General features: G+C 38.7%; 1 protein-coding gene across 2 annotated transcripts in view; it reads right to left on the bottom strand.

Moving 5' to 3' along the window:
• Nucleotides 1-21,129, bottom strand: part of LOC118722332 (multiple epidermal growth factor-like domains protein 6) — a 589,906-nt gene that overhangs the window by 73,110 nt on the left and 495,667 nt on the right. For both annotated transcript variants that reach the window (XM_045583659.1, XM_045583660.1), the window contains one exon: nucleotides 16,729-16,860. In XM_045583659.1, coding sequence (XP_045439615.1) covers nucleotides 16,729-16,860 — 132 coding nt within the window. The remainder of the gene's footprint in view (nucleotides 1-16,728; nucleotides 16,861-21,129) is intronic.

The raw sequence follows: 21,129 nt of genomic DNA, 5'->3' as shown, positions 1-21,129 counted from the left end.
TTGCCAGCCATGAGCCCTTGTGAGAGCACACTGACCATGAGGGGGCAGCTTCTCCATTGAGCATCTGCCCCACTCCCTGACCCCCTTTCTGTCAATGTGCATCATAGCAACCAGTTGTTATACCATTCAGTCTACTTGCATATTAGCCTTTAATTATATAGGATTCTTGCTCAACTAAATTTCAAGGTTATGTTCCTTGAAACCAACATGAGGATTTTAGACAGAGAAGACTTGTCATAAGTGGCCTACCTCTGATTGGTCGTCTAGTTAGCAAACAAAGTTACATAAGTTCAGGAGGTAATCATCTTCCCTTGAAGATATGCTTCTGTATCAAATTTCTTTACCAGCATGTGTAGTGCCATCTCCTTCTCAGTTAGTTGTCAATGACATGAGTTAATGCTTATGTCTATTTTTTTAAATGAATAAGAACTTAAGGTCGGTAAAGAGGACAGAGTTTTATTTTTTTTTAAAATATATTTTATTGATTTTGTACAGAGAGGAAGGGAGAGAGATAGAGAGTTAGAAACATCGATGAGAGAGAGTCATTGATCAGCTGCCTCTTGCACACCCCTACTAGGGATATGCTCGCAACCAAGGTACATGCCCTTGACCGGAATCGAACCTGGGACCCTTCAGTCCCCAAGCCGAAGCTCTATCCATTGAGCCAAACTGGTCTCGGCGAGGACAGAGTTTTAATACTTGCCTTCTTTTCAGAGCAGATGCATTTTAATTCAGATAACTAACAGACAGTCAAACTCTTTGACCTCAAAGCTGACATGTAATTAATCTTAAAAAGTTATTAGTACTATTTGAAAAGTTTTAAAAGGCATTTCTAAGGACTAATAAAATTATTAAAATGAGAAAACTTAGCCCTGAACAGGTGAGTGAGATATTTTACTATCTTGTCAGGTGGATAATGTACTTGAATACTAAGTGAGTGGAAATGTCCCATTTTGCAAAGGGTGGCTTTTGCAAATATTTGCATTGCATTTGTAAAAAACATTCTTCATCTAATGTATACTCTTTTCTTTGTTTTCAACCAATTTCTAGTACAGAAGATTTAAAAAATGCATTTAGAAATTCAAGATAGTGAAAAATTAAAATAGCACATTAGATACAATAAAGACACATCACTGAGGATTGCTGGCAATAATACTTTAAGAAACTATAACTTGTACTGGCTTCTTTACTATTTCTATGGTAGTGTAATACTTAACTGGAGGCCATTGTTTCCCTTAAATAATTTTCCACGTTTGAATAAGATAATATCAATAGACGTCAATGCTTTGTAGAGCATAAAATGTTAAACAATTTTTATCATGATGTGATCATTAAAGCTGTAAATCCGATGGTATGATCACATAGTTTAAGTTATAGACATTCTCTACAGAAATGATCTACGTATGAACATGTCAGCACTATCATATTGCATTCTCTTAAAGTTAAAATTTAGCAACACACGGTTGAAATATACAGTGGAGATCTGTCAGTTTCTATAGTATAATGAAACGTAATTTCCTGGTAATAGCTGACACACATTATCCCGGTGGGAATACATACACAATTTCAGTGATATTACACAGCTTCTTCCTCCAGAATTGAAAAAGTTTCAGACGAAGCTTCCAAAACACATTAATTATGTGGAGACGCTCACAAAGGCAGACATGCAGGAAGTCTGGTATCTTTGCTGCTGTGCTGAAGTGAGGTGCATTAAGTGGTCTGCAGGCTTCCTTCCCTTCCTTCTCTATTTTCAGACAATTGATTAATGATGGCACAAGAACACAGTGAGATCCACAGCATCTTAAAATAGCAGGAGAATTTTTTTTCTGCCCGTTACTTTGGCCTGTCATTTTTATTACAGAAAAAAAGCAACTACACATATCTTAAACTCAGCATCACTATTGTCTCAGAAGCCAATAGGCACTCATCTATTCCAACTTGGAAATGACTATCATGATCAATCAGGCATTTAAAATCGAGCCACTTCAAACTGTTTGAAAATTAATACACATATTTCATTTGATATTTCCCTTCATAGTCTATCTCCTTCAGGATCCAGGGGACAGAAACCATTTGTAATACAGTCACAGACAGTTGCCTTCAATGCATTCCTAGAAAACAGACTATGTTAGAAAGTTACAAGGTAATTATATGTTTTGAGAATCCTCCTAATTTTAGAGATGCTAATGTGTCAAAAAACTGTGACTTAGAATACATTATATATATATATATGTGTGTGTGTGTGTATATATACATATATATACATATATACATATATATATGTATATATATATGAGATATATATATACATATATATATACATATATATGTGTATATATGAGAAAGGAGACAAGTTAAAACTTCATAGTAGAAAAATGCACTGAATGAAAAAGTTACTTCTCCAAATACCTATCAGCACAATTACTTATATATATCTTATATATATTCTTTTAAAGTGAAATGTTGCAGACATTTTATTTTATTTTAACATTAATAACTCTCATGGATTTTGAATCATTCTTATTTTGATTACATTGGACTTGACCTCTAGACTGAGAGGGATCAAGCATGAGTAAGATAGCCGAAACCGGTTCGGCTCAGTGGATAGAGCGTCGGCCTGCGGACTGAAAGGTCCCAGGTTCATTTCCGGTCAAGGGCATGTACCTTGGTTGTGGGCACATCCCCAGGAGGTGTTGTGCAAGAGGCAGCTGATCGATGATTCTCTCTCATCGATGTTTCTCTCTATCCCTTTCTGTTCCTCTCTGTAAAAAATCAATTATATATATATATATATATATATATATATATATATATATATATATGAATGAGTAAGATTCATCAACAGACAAATGGTACGGGTTGATGACCAGGAGGAATCGTGAATCTTGAAGAAGCAAAAAATATTTTAAACATTATCTGAACAGGGAAAGAAATGGGTTAATGATTCTGTTTCTTGCATTGTCAAGCTATAGACATTGCGGGTGTTATTTTTACTTTCTGACTTTCCATTCATTTTTAAATCTCAACCTGCATGTCCTTTCCTTTCCACTGAATGAATATTTTTTCAAAAATTACCAAGTTTTAAATCGTATAGTCTTTGCTTATTCTTTATTTCTTTTCCTTTTAAAGCAGCACATGAGACAGTGATGATCCTTAATTTTCCTTGAAAATCATCTTTCTTGGAATTAAATACCTGAGTTCTCCTATCTCCTTTTCACCTTTTCCTACCTTTCTGAAGCAGGAGTCACAAACACAGATCCCAGAGCCAGGCCAGGAACACACAGGCGGAAGCAGGTGGGGTCTCAGCAGTTGAAATTCCAAGAAGTGGATGGGATCTTGACCAACTGGAAAGTGGCTCCCCGCCCCCGCCCCCCAAGAGGTTTGAACTAATTTATTTCCACATAGGAATAGTATTATAGGCCCAGTATTCTTATATCTTCTGCTATTTTTAATATCAAATCACATATTTTAAAAGGAAATTGCCTGCTCTGCAAAACACATCTGCAAGTCAAATTTCTCTCTAAGGCTACAGGTTTGTAACAGCTGCTCTAAGTAAATCTTGATCTCATTTACTGGTTTCCCTTTCTATCAATATATCCTCCTAATGCATGAAATTTAGCGAGTTTCTGCTCATAGTCTTCCGGGTTTTCCCCTTTTGTGTGTTCTCAGTCATTGCCTCCAACCCATCTCAATGTTGATGGGTCTCACCTCTACACTACTATGTCTCTCTTGACTTCTTAGGGTCTGATTTTCCAACAAATATTCGTTCTTGCTTGTCCTGTTCAGCATATCTCAAGCTGTACCTACCAAATAATTTTCAAAGTTCAGTCATTCATTTTCCACATCTATTCACCAAAACCTGTGTCTTGGATTCCAACCCTAGTTCCCTCACTTCCTAACATGTGGCCTTCGGTAAATTACTTTAACTCTCTGTGCCACAGTTTCCTACCTGGAAACGGGGATAATATTACTCCCTACCTTACTAGATTAGCTTGAGGATTAACATTATTGACTAGATAGCAGGATACAAAATGAAATATTTTGGTGTGTTCCCAGATTTGCAGAAGAGATCTCAAATCTATGTGTGCTAAATAACTTACTCAGGTCTCGCTAAGGAAGTGTTACTCTACTTTTGTGATTCTTAGCTGTGCAATCACTTTGAGGGTATATAAGGAGTGGTATGGATTAGCTTTTTAAAGATTGGAAGATATTTTCTTTAAGGAGAGAGTTCATTTTTTCAACTGATTATAATTAACTGAATATAACTCTGTGCTAAATGCCCTTTCAAATGTATAATTTGTATTAACTTATTTAATCATCATAAGAATCTGATAAAATAAGTACTTTATTAGCCCCATTTACAGATGATGAAACTAAGGTTTATGAGAAACTTACCAGATGTAATAGCCTAAATGGAGAAGCAAGAATAGGAGGTCAGGCAGTCTGGTCCAAGTTTGCAGCAATTCTTTGTAAACCATTTAAAAGGGTGGATTAAGTTCTAACTAATTAATCATTTAGATTAACTATTAACTAGTTAATGATGTGGGTTATCATTTAACCTTTTAAAATGCATATTTACATTAACTGTTAGTAATACAGATTAAATAGTAACTGGTTAATAATGCAGATTAATTATAAACCAGTTAGTAATACAGATTAATTATTAACTGGCTAATAATGTGGATCAATTATTAACTGGTTAGTAATGTGAATTGACTATTAACTGGTTAATAATACAGATTGTTAACAAGTTAATAATGTAGATTTTTGTAATAAAAAACATGATAATTTCAAGATAAACATCAAAAGTGCTTTATTCAAAGTAATGTCCATCGATAGCTACACATTTCCCCCATCTTTCAGGTAATTTGTGGATACCATCCCAAAGAACTTTTCTTGTTTTGAAGCAGACCATTCAGAGACCCAATTTTCTATTTCTTCGTACATTTTGAAAGTACTGCTCAGAAAATGTGTGTGTCATTGATTGGAACAAGAGGTAATCTGAAGGAGTAAGGTCTGGTCAATAAGATATTTTAACATGTCTTTAACTGGTTTTGAAGTGCGTCATCATGAAGCAAAACTCCTTTGCTGTGTCTTCTGGCCCATTGTGGTCATTTTATGATCAAAGCGTGATTCAAATTGATTATTTGTTGTCGGTAGCAATCATTATTAACAGTTTCACCTGGTTTTAGAAGCTCATAATACACCACACCTTCCTTATCCCACCAAAGGCAGAGCATTGTCTTCTTTCTAAAACAATTTGGCCTTGCAGTCGATATTGATGGTTGACCTGGAATTTGACCATGATTTTCTGCATTTGGGATTCTCAAAATAAATCCACTTTTTATCACCAGTTACAATTCAATGTAAATGCCATGGAAACATCATTTTACTAGTGACTTTTCAGTTTTCCATTTGTCTTTCATTAAGTTGATGTGGCACCCATTTTCCTTCCTTTAAAATATTTCACATTGCTTGTAAACATTCAGAAATTGTTTACTGAACAACATTTAATCTTTCCGCAAGCTGTTTTTGAGTTTGACACTCATCTTCATCCAATAATTCTTGTAATTGTTGATCTTCCAACTTTTTTGGTTGACCTGAATATTCTTTGTCTTTCACATAGAAATAATCACTTTTAAAGTATTTAAACCAGTGTTTACAAGTATCTTGAGATGGAGCATGATCACCATAAGCTTCCCAAAGTATATGATAACTTTCAGCAGCACTTTTCTTCAAACTAAAGTAATGAATTAAAACTTTTCGCAAATGCTCTTTTTTTGGCACGAAATTTGAAATTTTTAAAAAAATATAATTTTATTGATTTTTACAAGGAGGAAGGTAGAGAGATAGTTAAAAACATTGATGAGAGACATTGATCAGCTGCCTCCTGCACATCCCCTACTGGGGATGTGCCTGCAACCAGGGTACATGCCCTTGACTAGAATCAAACCTGGGACCTTTCAGTCTAAAGGCCGACGCTCTATCCACTGAGTCAAACTGGTTTTGGCAAAATTTGACATTTTTAAGCTTAAAAATATCTATGATGTTGACACCTTCAGAAAATTTGACATATAAAGTTTTGAAGCTTATTGTCAACACAACAAAATAGCATACATATCAAATTGCATATATATGTCAACATATGTGTAACTCCATCTATTGAAATAAATATGCATTATTTTTAAAAATATATTTTATTGATTTTTTACAGAGAGGAAGAGAGAGGGATAGAGTTAGAAACATCGATGAGAGAAAATCATTGATCTGCTACCTCTTGCACACCCCCTACAGGGGATGTGCCTGCAACCAAGGTACATACCCTTGGCTGGAATTGAACCTGGACCTATCAGTCCACAGGCTGACACTCTATCCACTGAGCCAAACCAGTTTCGGCTAAATATGCATTATTAATCAGTACACCTAGTATATATAAAACCCTAATATGCAAATAGACTGAATGGTGGAACAACCCAACCCAACAAACAGTCACTATAACATGTGCTGTCCACCAGAGGGGGGTGTGCGGGTGATGGAGCAGGTGAGTTGGGACACCATACAAAGGCAGGTCACTGGTTGCTGTCGTTGTGAGCCTCTGGTAGTTATTGAAAATTCTTTGCTGTGTCACAGTCCCACCCGGTGCTCACACTTGCTGCTGGTGCCCAGCACTGACCCCAATTGCTTGGCACCATCAGTGGGTGCAAGCAAAGGCTGCTGGCCCCAATCACCCCTCAAGGCTTCTCCACCTCTCCCTGCTCCTGAGGGGCAATTGGGGCTGGCAGCCAGCTCTCACACCTGCTGATGGCAACAGCCCTGCTTGCACCTGCAGGTGGGTCTGGAGCCACTGCTCAAACCCACTGACAGCACTGGCACCACTCACACTTGCTGCTAGTGCAGGCTCTAATTGCTGTGCACCATCAGTTGGTGCAAGCGGGAACAGTGCCTGGGAGCAGCAGTGGCAGGAGTGGGGCTGGCAGACAAGGCACCAGGGGCCAAGCCGGATGGGCCAGGTGGGGGCGAGGAAGATGGGCAAAGAACTGCCCCTGTGCCCATTGCAGCCTCACGGCACACAATTCTTTCAAGGTGCATGAATTTGTGCACTGGGCCCCTAGTAATGATATAGTGGTACCTGGATACAGTCACATCAAAAAGCAATTTAGAAAATAAAATGTTCCACATGTCATACTGATGATTATATTTAAATATTAAGGAATTACAAACCTAGCATCAGTCACAGGCTGCATCCAGTTGGATGGGCAGTTACAAATTTCAAAGCACAGTGGACCATGAGTCCAACCAGTAATGTACAAAGGGTGTGTGTGTGTGTGTGTGTGTGTGTGTGTGAAAGGTTGTGCACTGGACAGTAGAACTTCTGGATGACTCACTTTGAGGAAATAAGAATTTATTTTGTGCTCTGCCAGATATTCAATTCAGGACTCTGGAAGCAAGCAGCAAGAGTAATCATGGATTGCTATAGGCACTTAGCCAGCTATATTTACCAACATATAAAAAGAATTTTAAACACAGGTAAGTTTGGGAAGCCCTGTAAGAACAAAACAGAGTGAGAGCACTCAGCATCTGCAGAATATACACCAAGTTCTTCTGGTCATTATTTATGTGAGATGATGATGAACAGGACTTGCAATCGCCTTCTGGTTACAGCATTTGCCACTAGGCTCTATCCAGTTGGAAAGGCAGGTACACTGGCTAGTTGAGGCCCCACAGATAACTGTTACTAATGATGGGGTACAGCAGGCAGTCTAGGCTGTGGAGGTAGGCTGGACAAGCTGCATACATACAAAGAAAAAGCGCTCTCCCTCTGTCTTAAGATTGAGCACAGGCTGCTCCAGCACTTGACATTTCAAAAATACCCTTGTCTGTATCAGTCATTGTTTTTGAAACCTACAAATATGAGACCATAAAGAGACTGCCTTGAATGCAACTTTTTTTCATCCCTCCCCAATGGAATCTTAATTTTCTCACTTTTCTTTAAATGTTATACAGTTGGCTACAATATTTAATATTAACAATTATCATCTTTTTTTTAATGAATATGTTGTGTTTTTATCAACTTTACTGATTTTTTAGTCCTCAATTACTAATTATATATGTTACCTTGGATAAGTTACTCAATTCTTCCTAGATTCAGTTTCCTCATTTGTAAAATGGGGAAAACCCAACTTCATTATTCAATTGTTCTGAGGATTTGATGAGTGAATTGGTAGAAACCATATTGTATGGTGAACACAGAATAGGCACTCCATCATTTAGATCACATGAGTGTTGGATGATGTATTATCACTGCACAGCATATGCCTACATTTACAATTTGGTGTTATGTAGCACAGATTGCATTGTATATTATTATATAGATACTAGAAGCCAGTTGCAGGAAGAGATTTGTGCAATAGGCCTCCCTTCTCTTGGTTTCCAGCACCGGTTTTCCTCCAGCACCAAGAATCCAGGCCTTTGCTCCAACCAGAGCCTGCCATCTTCGTCTTCACTGCTTTGCTGCAGACTCTTGCTGGAGTCTGCCATATTAGTCTTTGCTGCAGCACTGAGCTCCTGTAGATCCGTTTGCCCCCCACCTTCACTCTTATAGCAGGCACCCTGCCCTGCCTGGCCACTTCGCACCTGGAGCAGCTGAAAGGCCACCATCTTTGGCCTAATTTGCATACTCACTCTGATTGGCTGTAGGCATAGTGGAGGTAGAGTCAATTTACATGTTTGTCTATTATTAGGTAAGATTACATATTATATATTACCCAGTTGAATCCCTTCCTTTTAGTTATAGAAACTAAGAGCCATAGATATTTATTCAATTTTTAAGGCAGTTCTGTTATCCTACATGATAAAAGTCTAATATACAAAGAGACCAAATAGTGGAGCAATAGGAACAACTGGTCACTATGATGTGTGCTGACCACCAGGCGGTGTGTACAGAACATGGTGGGCTTTGGCTGTGGCCGGATGGTGGAGCAGGTGAGAGGGACCTCTAGATGGTGGGGTGCTGGTCACTGTCACTGGGGCAAGCCTCTGGTGGTTACTGAAAATTCTTTGCTCCTGTGTACCATGGTCCCACCAGGCACTTGCACCCACTGCTGGTGCCTGGCACCAGTCCCAAACACTCAGCACCATCAGCAGGTGTGAGTGGCAGCTACCGGCCCTGATTGCCCCTGAGGGCTTCTCTACCTCTCCCTGCTCCTGAAGGGCAATTGGGACAGCAGCCGCCACTCATACCCACTGATGATGCTGGCACCACTTGCACCCACTACTGGTCTTGGCTACAATCACTCTGTGCCGTCAGCAGGTGGGAGCAGCAGTAGTGGAGGGGCTGGGTGTGGTTGTGGAGGATGGTACTAGACCTGCCCTAGTGCCTAATGCAGCCTCTTGGCCCACAGTTCTCAAGGTGCACAAATTTGTGCACTGGGCCCTTAGTATTACAGTATACATTGAGGTGAGTACAGAAATACATATATCTAAAGTCTTGAGATAAAGCTAAAGAATCATAAAACATCATTATTGTCTGATGTTGTCTTCTAATCTTCTGAAAAAACTTCTTTTGAAAAGTGCTTTCAGAAATGGGATAGATACCAAATAAGTTTGACACTGATCTCATCTTAAAGAACCTAATAATTCAACTCCGCTAGGCTACTGAATATTTTTTGGCATCATAAGCTGCACTTTTTATTTTTTTTAATTTAGTGGATTATTTTTATGAAACTTTAATCCCAAATTTATTTACTAAATTGTTAAGAATGTTCTTTAATTGACTCTAGTATATCTTTAATGAGCATCCTTTGTATATCAAGAGCTGGAGAATGAAAAAACACAGGATAGCTTTAATCATGTACAAACAGGCACTTAAAATACACCATTATTAGAAAGAAGAGATTTAGGTGTTAGGTGTTTTTTGTTTTTTGTTTTTTGTTAGTTTCTATACACTGAAAAAATAAAAATCCCTAAAGAACTTTAATAGGCAATAAAAATGGAAAGAGAAAAAAAATGTATTCGTGGGAAGAGTAATAGACAATGGCACCACGTTTTAAAGCACGAGGTGCTTGGAGGAATGACTAAAGTATGTGGGATATGTGTGAATGTAGTCAAAATGATGTTCGGGACAGAGAGGTGATGGCCCTTAGTACCCAAACTTTATGGAATTCTGACTTCTTCATGGAGAGCATTAGTAGATTTATAAGATAACAGGATTAACTTCATTTTTAAATATTTACCTAAGACATTATAGAAGATGAAAGAATTTAGGAAAGAGCACCTCTTGGGCTTTCTTCAATGGCTATTTATAAAGCACACACACACAAAAAAAAAAAAAAAAAAAGAGAGAGAAAAAAAAAGAAAAAGAAAAAGACAGCTAATTTGCTTGAAAACAGGAAGACAAATGTCCTGAAGGCCAGGTCCACACAACTCCTCAACTTAAAGCCTCTATTTCACTGCAGCACGACCCCCTTCTGTTTCCATAGGCGCTGGGGAGATGAATTTATTGGCAATGACCTCAACCATATCCCTATTTAAAAACTGAATTTGCACAATAGCTCTATGAGAGCCCTGTCATCACTTCACTGTTGCCTCTCCATGGCACTGCTCTCTGGGAACTGACATTTGCTGATGCTTCATCAGGCGGGACTGCCTGCTGAGAACCTGATTGGTAAGGGGCAAGCATCTCACTGCTGGAAAGGATGGGAGATGTATTATTTAAATACATTTTATCTTACAGCAACTTTAAAAATCACATCTAGGGTTGCTTTAGAGAGGTTAGAAGCATATGCTTGCATCTCACCTCTTTATGTTGGGCAATGCTTAAGACCGTTAGTAGTAATCGTTCTTCTAATAGTTTTTTATTTGTTTGTTTTATTTTACTTTGTTTTATATGTACTCATTTTTTTCTGCCTTAGATAATTGCCTTGTTTATTACAACAGTGTGCCATAAAGAAAATGCCAGCCCTGGTTTGTGGTAGGTGTGCTACAGGTAGCTGAAGCACAGTTTATAGGTTTAAGGCAGTGGTCGGCAAACTGAGGCTCTTTGGCCCCTTGAGTGTGGCCTCCCACAAAATACCACATGCAGGCGCGCACACGTACAGTGCAATTGAAACTTTGTGGCCGATGCACAGAAGTCAGTTTTTGACCTGGGCAAGTCTATTTTGAAAAACACTCATGGGGCCAAAGAGTCACATGTGGCTCACGAGCAGCTGTTTGCCAACCACTGGTTTAAGGAAACACATGGTTCTCCTCGATTTGAGTCAATACTCTAACTATATGAACTCTAGAGAAAAAAAGTGAGAAGACTGTCTATAATAAAGCAATCTGACACTTTAAAAAAAATCTTGAAGCAGTTGAGCTAAACAATTAATTTTTGTTTTAAAATATAATAGCTGAAACCGGTTTGGCTCAGTGGATAGAGAGTCGGCCTGAGGACTGAGGGGTCCTGGGTTTGATTCTGGTGAAGGGCATATTCCTTGGTTGCGGGCACATCCCCATTGTGGGTGTGCAAGAGGCAGTTGATCGATGTTTCTCTCTCATTGATGTTTCTAACTATCCCTCTCTCTTCCTCTCTGTAAAAAGTCAATAAAATATATTAAAAAAATAAAATAAAAATACAATAGACTAAATTAATAGCGAAATTTTTGTTGGTTGGAACTATTTATTTCTTGGTTAACTTAAACTCAACCCATAAGGTCAAATTCATGATTTGTTTAGAAACAGCTAAGTAAAATGGACACCTAAAAAGTAATTATTTCTTAGTATCAAAAGAGAAAGTGAAATTAAGATATCTGAATGCAACATTTGCCAGCTAGTGCAGTATTCATGAGCTGTTAGTACCAACTCCAGAAAGCCAATTGTTAAAAGTCAGGAACTTTTGTGAACCAGTTGACATCACCTGGGTTACTTGAAATCATCGTGGTGGGAGTATTGCGTGGTGATGATTGGTAAATGTTACTAAAGAGGGTTTTGCTATTTCAGAGACCCAGTTGTTTAACATTTACTAGCTTACCTCTACAGAAAGTTTACACCTGCGTTCAGTGTGATTTTGATATTTGATGACGGTTGATCATCATCATTTTATTGTTATTCATCATTTCATGATGTTTGATCACATGATGTTGACAGCTTGAACTGAATTTGAAATGAGTATCTCCCTTCTAGTGTCTTCTCTCCCATCTCTCTCACTTCCTTTCCTCAGTAGTGGAGGGGAGTATTTTGTAAATGCTCATAAAAATATGACAGAATTGAGAGGAGTGATAACAAAATGACTGAAGAATAGAAAATGGAACTTCTGAAGAGAGGGAAATGAGGTGTTCAGAGAAAGTATTACAGGCACACCTCATTTTATTGCTCTTCGCTTTATGTTACTTTGCAGATAATGTCTTATTTTGTTTGTGGCAATCCTACATCAAGTAAGTCAATGGGCACTATTTTCCAACAGGCTCTGCTGCTGCTTAGCATTTGTTAGCAATAAAGTATGCACATTTTTTAAACATAATGCTATTGCACATTTAATAGACTAGTATGGTTTAAACATAACTTCTATATACACTGGGAAACCAAAAAAACTGTGTCTTGCTTTATTAAGAAATTTGCTTTCTTGTGGTGGTCTGGAACTGAACCTGCACTATCACTAAGTTATACCTGTACAATGTTCTATTTTTTTATTTTTTTATTTTAGTAGTGCTGCCAAGTTCAATATTCACCTCATGTAAACAGAAGAAAACCAACTTAAATGTGAAGAGTAACAAGTTCAATTAGACGGAAGGAAAACCTTTTCCCTAGTTGGGAACAGTTAAGCCTACCAGACAATCTTTTAAGAACAGACGATTATCTTAGTTGGATAGTTAGTCAATGATTGTTCCAAAGATGATTAATTTACCCATCTCCAGATTGTTAAAGGGGAAAATGTAAAGTAGTGAATATGGGGAAGACAAAAGTGTACAAAGAAGAAAAATATTCACCCATAGTCCAATTCTCTAGAGATGGCCAGTGGTAACAGTTATTGTCCTTTCTGCTACAATTTTCCATATATACGCATAGGTACATGTTTTACAAATATGGATCATTCTTTATATGCATAGCTTAATGTCAATTCTCTTGACATTACACAATCTTCCAGAACATGAATCTCAATGGCCTCAGAATAATCAACTGATGTGTTATAGAATTTGTTTAGCCATTCTCCTTCTGGTGGATATTTAGGTTGCCATTATTTTGTATTTTATCATTAAAATTATTCTGGTATAAAAAAAAAGCTGGGACCATTTTCAAATTACTTGGTAAAATGCCCGATATATAGAGTGAAACTGCCCTTGTCTGAGATGGTACTTTCTTCTCCAGGGAATGAAAATGACTCTGAAGCCACAGCCGCCTCCTTCCTCAATACTGATCAGGGAGTGGGGAAAAATACAACTTATCATAATACAGAATGTTTTCTGACAAAGTGAAATAAAACCTTTTTATTATTTTCCCCAAGTAATTGTATTTATACATTTTAAAAATTAGAATTTATATAAAGCTAATATCTTTAGAAATAGCTTTTTGATCCTTCCTGCCTCTAAAACTTATTACCTTGTATAGTTTATAAGCAGTTTTTACATCATTATGTTGAAAACTGGGTTTTAAAATTCTGTGAGCACCAAAACAGGATATTTAGAGAAATGTATGCTTTTTTTTTTTTTTTATAACACAACCCCCTTTTTAAATGCCATGCATTCTTTGGGGAGTATATACGAAGCATTTTTAATAAGCTCTATCCTTTGGTTCCTTTTCTATTTACTAAATATATTAGTATAATGATTATATAATTTGTCTTTTGTGTTTATGTATGTAAAATCAGATAACAGCACATAACACAAAAATGGAACTGGACTAGGAGGAGGGGAATATTTTTGTCTATTCAATTCAATACATTATCTCATATTAGGTTGCCAACAAAATTAAGACACTACTACTTGTCATAAAAAATCTCTCAGCATATCATGGTATATTCTGCTGGGGTTTAAAAATCCTAGAATGTAAGAGAATTGTAACATAATTATTACATTAATATTTTAAAGAATGAACAGTTTATCTCTTCACTAGTTTTTAAATAGTCTATTTATATCACCTTGACAATTGGAGCAGTATAAACTTTGTCACTATCTGCTTAATAATTATTCCATTAAAGTTGAGTTAGACAGAAAATGTCACTTCACTGTGGAAATAGCAGGTAACTACCTTTTGAATATGTAAATTCTTACCTTTAGGCTTTTTTTTTTTCTTTTTTCTTTTTCTTTTAAAGCAAACAAGTAGGTTAGGGCTAGCCAACTGCTGCAGCAGCATACTTTATACTGTTGGAAATGCTTGTCAACAGAGCCAGGATAACAGTCCTAATTAAAAACCACCTAGTTACATCCAGAAAAGTCTTTGGGCCTGGACATTGTCCTTAGGGATAACAATGCATTCCCCAAATGGTCAGATGATGAACTAAGTGCTAAATACCATGTTGGTATTACATTTTATATTGACATTTGGACTAGTACTGGTTTTACTTGCTTGCTGGTTTATAGAAAGTCCTAAGCACTGAAAGTTAATTGAAATCACTAGTTTCACCTCATAAAATCAAAGATCATCACAAAAAACAGACGTATCCTAACCTTTATTAGACATATTTAAAACAGCAATGTAAAAATAATATTGTAATAACTACATGTGGTGTCCGATGGGTACCAGACTTATCGGGGTGATCACTTTTTAAGTTAAATTTGTACATCTGAAGCTAATGTAATATTGTATGTCAATTGTGACTGAAAAAAAATTGCAAAAGAAAATACCAATATTAGCATCCAGTCCACAGCTTTCCTGAAGCTCTCAGGAAAGAGAGCTTTGTCCTGCCATGGATGAAGTAGAGAAGGTAGGACAGGCAGGGTTATCAGAGGTAATGTAAGAATCATAAGCAGGAAAGAAGCAGCAAAGTAGTAGTTCTACTGGCTCTTTGAAACAGATTCATTTTAACTAATTACTTTTTATCAGTCTATAATTTGTTTCCTTCTGACAATAATTATAAATACAGACAAACAGATTCTTTTATATATATATTAGAGCACATGTGTCAAACACAAGACCCGCGGGCCAAATCCGTCCCGTGCTGTCATCACTGCACTCTGCTGCGTTTCCATCACAATGACAGTTTATGACTGTTCAGTAAACCATTCGGCCCCGCGATTTAGGCTGGATTTTAGATTTTGGCCCCTTCTCTGATTGAGTTCGACACCCCTATATTAGAGGCCCAGTGTACAAATTCATACATGGATAGGGTCCGGCCAGTTCTGCTCCTGAATGGGATGGGGGGGAACCTATCGGGGGCCAATGGCCTGGGGGAGGGGCCATAGGTGGTTGGCTGTCTGGCCCTGCCTCTGATCAGGGGTGAGGCTGACTGGGGGGGAGGGGCTACAGAGTTGGCCGGTTGGCCCCACCCACAGATATGGCTATAGTGGGCATCATAGCAACTGGTCATTCCAGTCATTCAAGTGTTCCAGTTGCTGGCTTTATAGATAGATATAGATATAGATATAGATATAGATATAGATATAGATATAGATATAGATATAGATATAGATAGATTATATAGATACTAGAGGCCTGGTGCACAAAATTCATGCACTCAGTGGGCAGGGGATACCTCATCCCAACCTGCACCCTCTCACAGTCCGGGAGCCCTGGGGGATATCTGACTGATGGCTTAGACCTGCTCATCAGTTAGGCATCCTTAGAGTTGCCACAGAGGCAGGAGAGTCTCCTGCCACCACCACTGTGCTCACCAGCCATTGTGGGAGTACACCTGTATTCAGCACCTGCCCCCTGGTGTCATAGCAACCAGTCGTTCCACCATTCGGTCGATTTGCATATTAGCCTTTTATTGTATAAGATGATAGATAGATAGATAGATAGATAGATAGATAGATTTCAGAGAGAAAGGGAGAGGGAATGAGAGAGAATCATTTATTAGCTGCCTTCTGCATGTCCCTTACAGAGAAATCGAGCCTGTAACTTGGGCATGTGCCCTTGAGTGGAATTGAACCTGGGAGCCTTTATCTGAATGCCAACACTCTATCCACTGAGCCAAACCAGATAGGGCTAACCAATTCTTTAGAGTGACTCTCATCTCAGTACAACTTTAAATACTGTGAGAAATTGGTTGCAAAGATGGCACAACCCTATCTCCCAGCTAACAGATCTTCTGCAATGTGATTTTATTACTCCTCTATTCTGAGGTAGAATCTGGCCTTATGATTTGTTTTAACCAAAAAAATGTAGTAGAAGTGATGATGTGTGGCTTCTGAAGCTAAACTTCTGACACATTATGGTGTACACTTTCACACTTTGGGGAAATTTCCCATGCTATGAGGAAGCCTAAGCTAACCTTATGGAAATGCTATCTATGGGAAAGGCTCGGTCCCCTGTCTGAGAAGGCCACTCAATCCCATTTCCCAGACAATTAACCAAATGGAAGCAGCCACCAGCGACTCCAAGTAAGACTGGCAGGAGAAGCATCTCATCAACCCACAGGATCAAAAGAAATAAATAATCATTTTAAGCCACAAAATATTTGAATGGTTACACAATCATAGATAATTGCAAGATGTACCCTATCATAACACCTCATAGATCAGTTAGAAAAAAAGAATTTATAAAGCTAACAACTTTATTGATTTGTTGGTTATCTTTTCTAGATTAATGACTTACGTGTGGTGCAGTCTTTTCCTGTGTAACCAGGAGGACAGTCACAGGTTCCAGTTTTTTTGTTGCATTGACCTCCATTCTCACAGGGTCCACAGGAGACCTGGCACTCTGGTCCCCAGGGGCCATCAGGGCAAGCTTGTAAAGTAAAAAAGACAGAAAGAAAGGAGCTAAGCCTTGTAATAAATCAAGATGGTCCCAGGTAAGCGAGTTGGAAAAGTGTTGCGTGTGTGCGTGCGTGTGTATGTGTGTGAGTGAGTGCATGTGTGTATCCCTGGGCTGCAAACAAAGAAACATTTGAGTAACCTCCAAGGATTTATAGCACTTCTAAAAATATTCCCCGAAGAAAACCAACATGATGCTGTAGCTTGTCACGTTGGAAACACAGATACAGAGGTTGTGTTTTTGCTGAAAATGAGGCTTTTCAGACAGTAACAATGGAAGCAATTTTGATACATGTCTTTGGAGGCAGTTGCACAGAACAAAACCTGAAAATGAGATGTAATTTGTAAAGGAAGTTTCGGAGGAGCAATGCTTAGGAAACTGTCCCCAAATGGTCGCCTGAATCCTTCCTCCTAGTGTTTGCTTCTATTGTAAGCCAAAAGAATCAATCCGGAGGCTTCTAATTTGTGTACTTTATAGGAGCAAACAATGTACAAAGAGAAAGTGCAGCTTTGTTGAATGCCTTTGAGCTGGAATAGACTGCTGATGCTACTGGGACCTCTGAGGGCTAGGATAGAGGCTTCAGCATGCACCCTACCACCAAAGCCACTGGAATTAGAAACCTGGTAGAAAGCATTACTTTAATATGGAGATAATGGTGAAACTTTTCCAAACACCACAATTGTGGGAAGTTACACCAGACCAAGCTGGCCTGTGAAGTATCTTCTTTCCTGGGCAGTGTTTCACTGAATAACAGAATTATTACATTTCCTGGGCTGTGTATACCATTTCTGCCTATTATCTCTTGATCACTCACTCTGTGTTGTGCACTTTACATATAGTAGCTCTCATTTGCATAAAAATTACTGTATGACATAAGCAACGCTAGCTTCATTTTAAATAGGAAACTGAGGCTGGGAGAGGTTAAGTGACTTACTCTGGGCCAAACCAGCTCAGAAGGAGCAAAGTCAGAATCGAACCCAGATCTTCTGGCTCTCAGCAAACTTAGGCTGCAATACTAGTTACTCAGCACCTGTCAAATCAATTAACCGAGAGATACCAGAGTTCAAATTTGAAGTTCATTCAATGTGGAACAACTGTAACATAATTCCGTCCTTATTATAATGATATAAGGATGGAATGAGCCTCCTTAGATGGACTCCAGGGCTGGCTGGGCCAGAGCCCTCCACATTCAGAAGTCTGCCGGGGTCTCTTTGATTAGTATGTAGCTGGGGTCCAAAATGCCCGGGGCTACATACTAATCAAAACAAAAACATTGGCTGGATTTTATTTCCCCTCTCTCATTTTTGCTCTTTCACAGATTCCTGTAGATACTGGCTCCTCTGCTCTTAAAAGTCATGACTGATGGGCTGAATAAGTCCTGGTGCTGATTGTAGAGAGCGCTGCTCATTAATGCCATTGAAACAATTTGCAGCCTTTAATTAACTATTCATCTGCAATCGAGACACAGGAATGGAGTCAAGATTTTTTTAAAGACATGTCTGGTTCTAGGAGCACTTGAAAAAGAGAAACAGGCCTGATTTTCATCATGCCCATGACTTGGAGAGCTCTTTTTGCCTTGATTTCAGCTGCCAATCATGGCGATCCCATTCACCCACTCCGGTCTGATTCATAATTTCATTTTGTGGTTAGACACAAATATCAGAATTGGACAAAGTTATCTGATTGAAAAATAATATGTTTTTGAGAGATTATGGTGACCTCTCTATTTTGCTGATTTACATATACTTTCAACTCATTTTCCTTCACAGTGGGAATCTCAGAAGCAGGTCCCAATATAGTATACTCAACAGCTGCTTTAAGAGAATGCTGTCAGAATTAATTAAATTTACCCAGGTGTATGTGTATGGTATTGTCTCCTCATGCATTGCCTTCCAGGCCATGGCTTCTCTGGTGGGGAAGGGAATAAGGGGCCGACTCTACCCTTAAAAGTCAGTTGAAGCAAAAGGAGGTTGAGAGGTTGGCATGGGACCCACACTTACACCATGGAAAACACATTTATGTATTATCAGGCTTCTGGCTCAAGTACTTTTCCCCATTGTTTAAAAAAGTCACGGTCCAGCTCCCTAAATAGCCCACGCTCCATGAAATCTAAATGGACATTGCTGCTTACACACTCCCGTTCCATAGCCACAGGGTGACCTGGGAGACCTAGAGCACCTTCTCCCAACAGGCCCTGCAGCTCTCAGGAGAGGATCATGCAAAGAGCACTTGTGTTACACAAAGGCCAAAGGCAACTCCACAACCAGGACTGCCTCTGAATGGACCGTAAGGTGTGATGGAGGCAGAAATACAATATTGGGGATCAGCTATAATTGTAAGAAATATTAATCATGCTCTGTTAACTGTGATTGTGTTGTTCTGATTAAAGAAGGCACATTCTAACCTGGCTGGGAGTTGTGTGCAGGACCTGGGAGCTCACTTGGAAATGCAGCCCATCCTCCCTCTCTGGGAGTTGTCTATTATTATGGAAAGATTAACTCTTGTTGTAGAAACCAGAGCAGGCAGCCCTTTGCATATATATTATCAGCTGGCCTTTACAAATATCCAGCTCACATTACCTGTAAACTACCCATTTGCCATGCCCTTTTGCCTACTTCCCCATATAATCATCACCTTTCTACCCAAAAAGGTGGGGGACAGAGAAGATTTTTGTGGATGACCTGCTACTCTCCCATACTGTCAGCATTATTGATTGAACCCTGTCTCTTTGCTGAATTGGCTCAAGTAGTGACAGGCAGCTCAGACCCATTGATTGACGGGTTATAAAACCACCAAATGTCCTCCTGATTTAAAAACAAAAAACAAAACATTGCTCTTTACCCAACCAGCGTGGCTCAGTAGCTGAGCATCAACTTATGAGCCAGGAGGTCACTGCAGCATTCCCATTCTAGGGCATATGACTGGGTTGTGGGGCCCGATCCCCAGTAGGGGGCATGCAGGAGGCAGTTGATGGATGATTTACTCTCATTATTGATATTTCTATCTCTCTCTTCCCTCTTCTCTGAAATCAATAAAAACATATTAAGGGGGGAAGAAAAAAAGATTGTTCTTTGGATCATGTCAAAGGCAAAAAGTTCACCTTGCTGTTAATTATGATCATTTCATTTGTTATATGTTCCATCTCGCTGTGATAATTTCTCCTGCATAAAGCAGTACGAAGTGCTTAATGCAAAATATATGATACCATGAGAAAAATCTATAAAAAAACAAAATTAAAGATTCATTTTTATGTATTTAGTTCAGAGCACACATCCAAGTCCTAGAAGTCAGGATTGTTCTAGGAGTTTGGGGACACTTTTTAAAAAATATATATTTTAATGATTTTTTACAGAGAGGATGGGAGAAGGATAGAGAGTCAGAAACATTCGTCAGCTGCTTCCTGCACACTCCTGCACACACATTACTGTATGAAATAAACAACGTTAGCTTCATTTTAAATAGGAAACTGAGGCTGGGAGACGTTAAGTGACTTACTCTGGGCCAAACCAGCTGGGTATGTGCCTGCAACCAAGGTATATGCCCTTGACAGGAATCAAACCTGGGACCCTTGAGTCCACAGGCTGATGCACTATCCACTGAGCCAAACTGGTTAGGTTACAAAAGTAACAGCTACCCATCTCCTGTAGGGATTAGCTTCTAGCAGGTAAGACAGGCAATACATATTAGACATAATAATAATTGTAGGATATGTCATGGTTAAAGATGAAGAGCACTTGGGAAAATAATAAGAATTCAAAGAGACATACAAGTTGCAATTTTAAGGAGGGTGGTACTGATGAGGTTCAGTGAAAAGGTGGCCTAAGACTTGGTGATAAAGTGGAAGAACCTGCAGATACCCAGAGAGAAGATGTCCATGAGAACACAGTGCAGACAGCCACTTCTAAAACATGGAATAACCTTTTCCAAATTTTCTATGCACCGAGACACTTATATCAACATATGTTACTTATAATTGGAATTAGGATGTACATAAACTTTTATATTTCTAGATTTATATACATATAAAAAAACAAAAACCTATGTAATGCCCTGGTTGGTTTGGCTCGGTGGATAGAGCATCAGCCTGCAGACTGAAGAATCCCAGGTTCAATTCCAGTCAAGACCATGTACCTTGTTTGTGGGCACATCCCCAGTGAGGAGTGTGCAGGAGGCAGCTGGTTGATGTTTCTCTCTCATCGATGTTTCTAACTACTCCTCTCCCTTCCTCTCTGTAAAAAAAAA

The sequence above is a fragment of the Pipistrellus kuhlii genome, unplaced genomic scaffold (genome assembly GCF_014108245.1).
Source record: "Pipistrellus kuhlii isolate mPipKuh1 unplaced genomic scaffold, mPipKuh1.p scaffold_m20_p_2, whole genome shotgun sequence".
Lineage (NCBI taxonomy): Eukaryota > Metazoa > Chordata > Mammalia > Chiroptera > Vespertilionidae > Pipistrellus > Pipistrellus kuhlii.
This window is presented reverse-complemented; position numbering and strand designations above follow the sequence as displayed.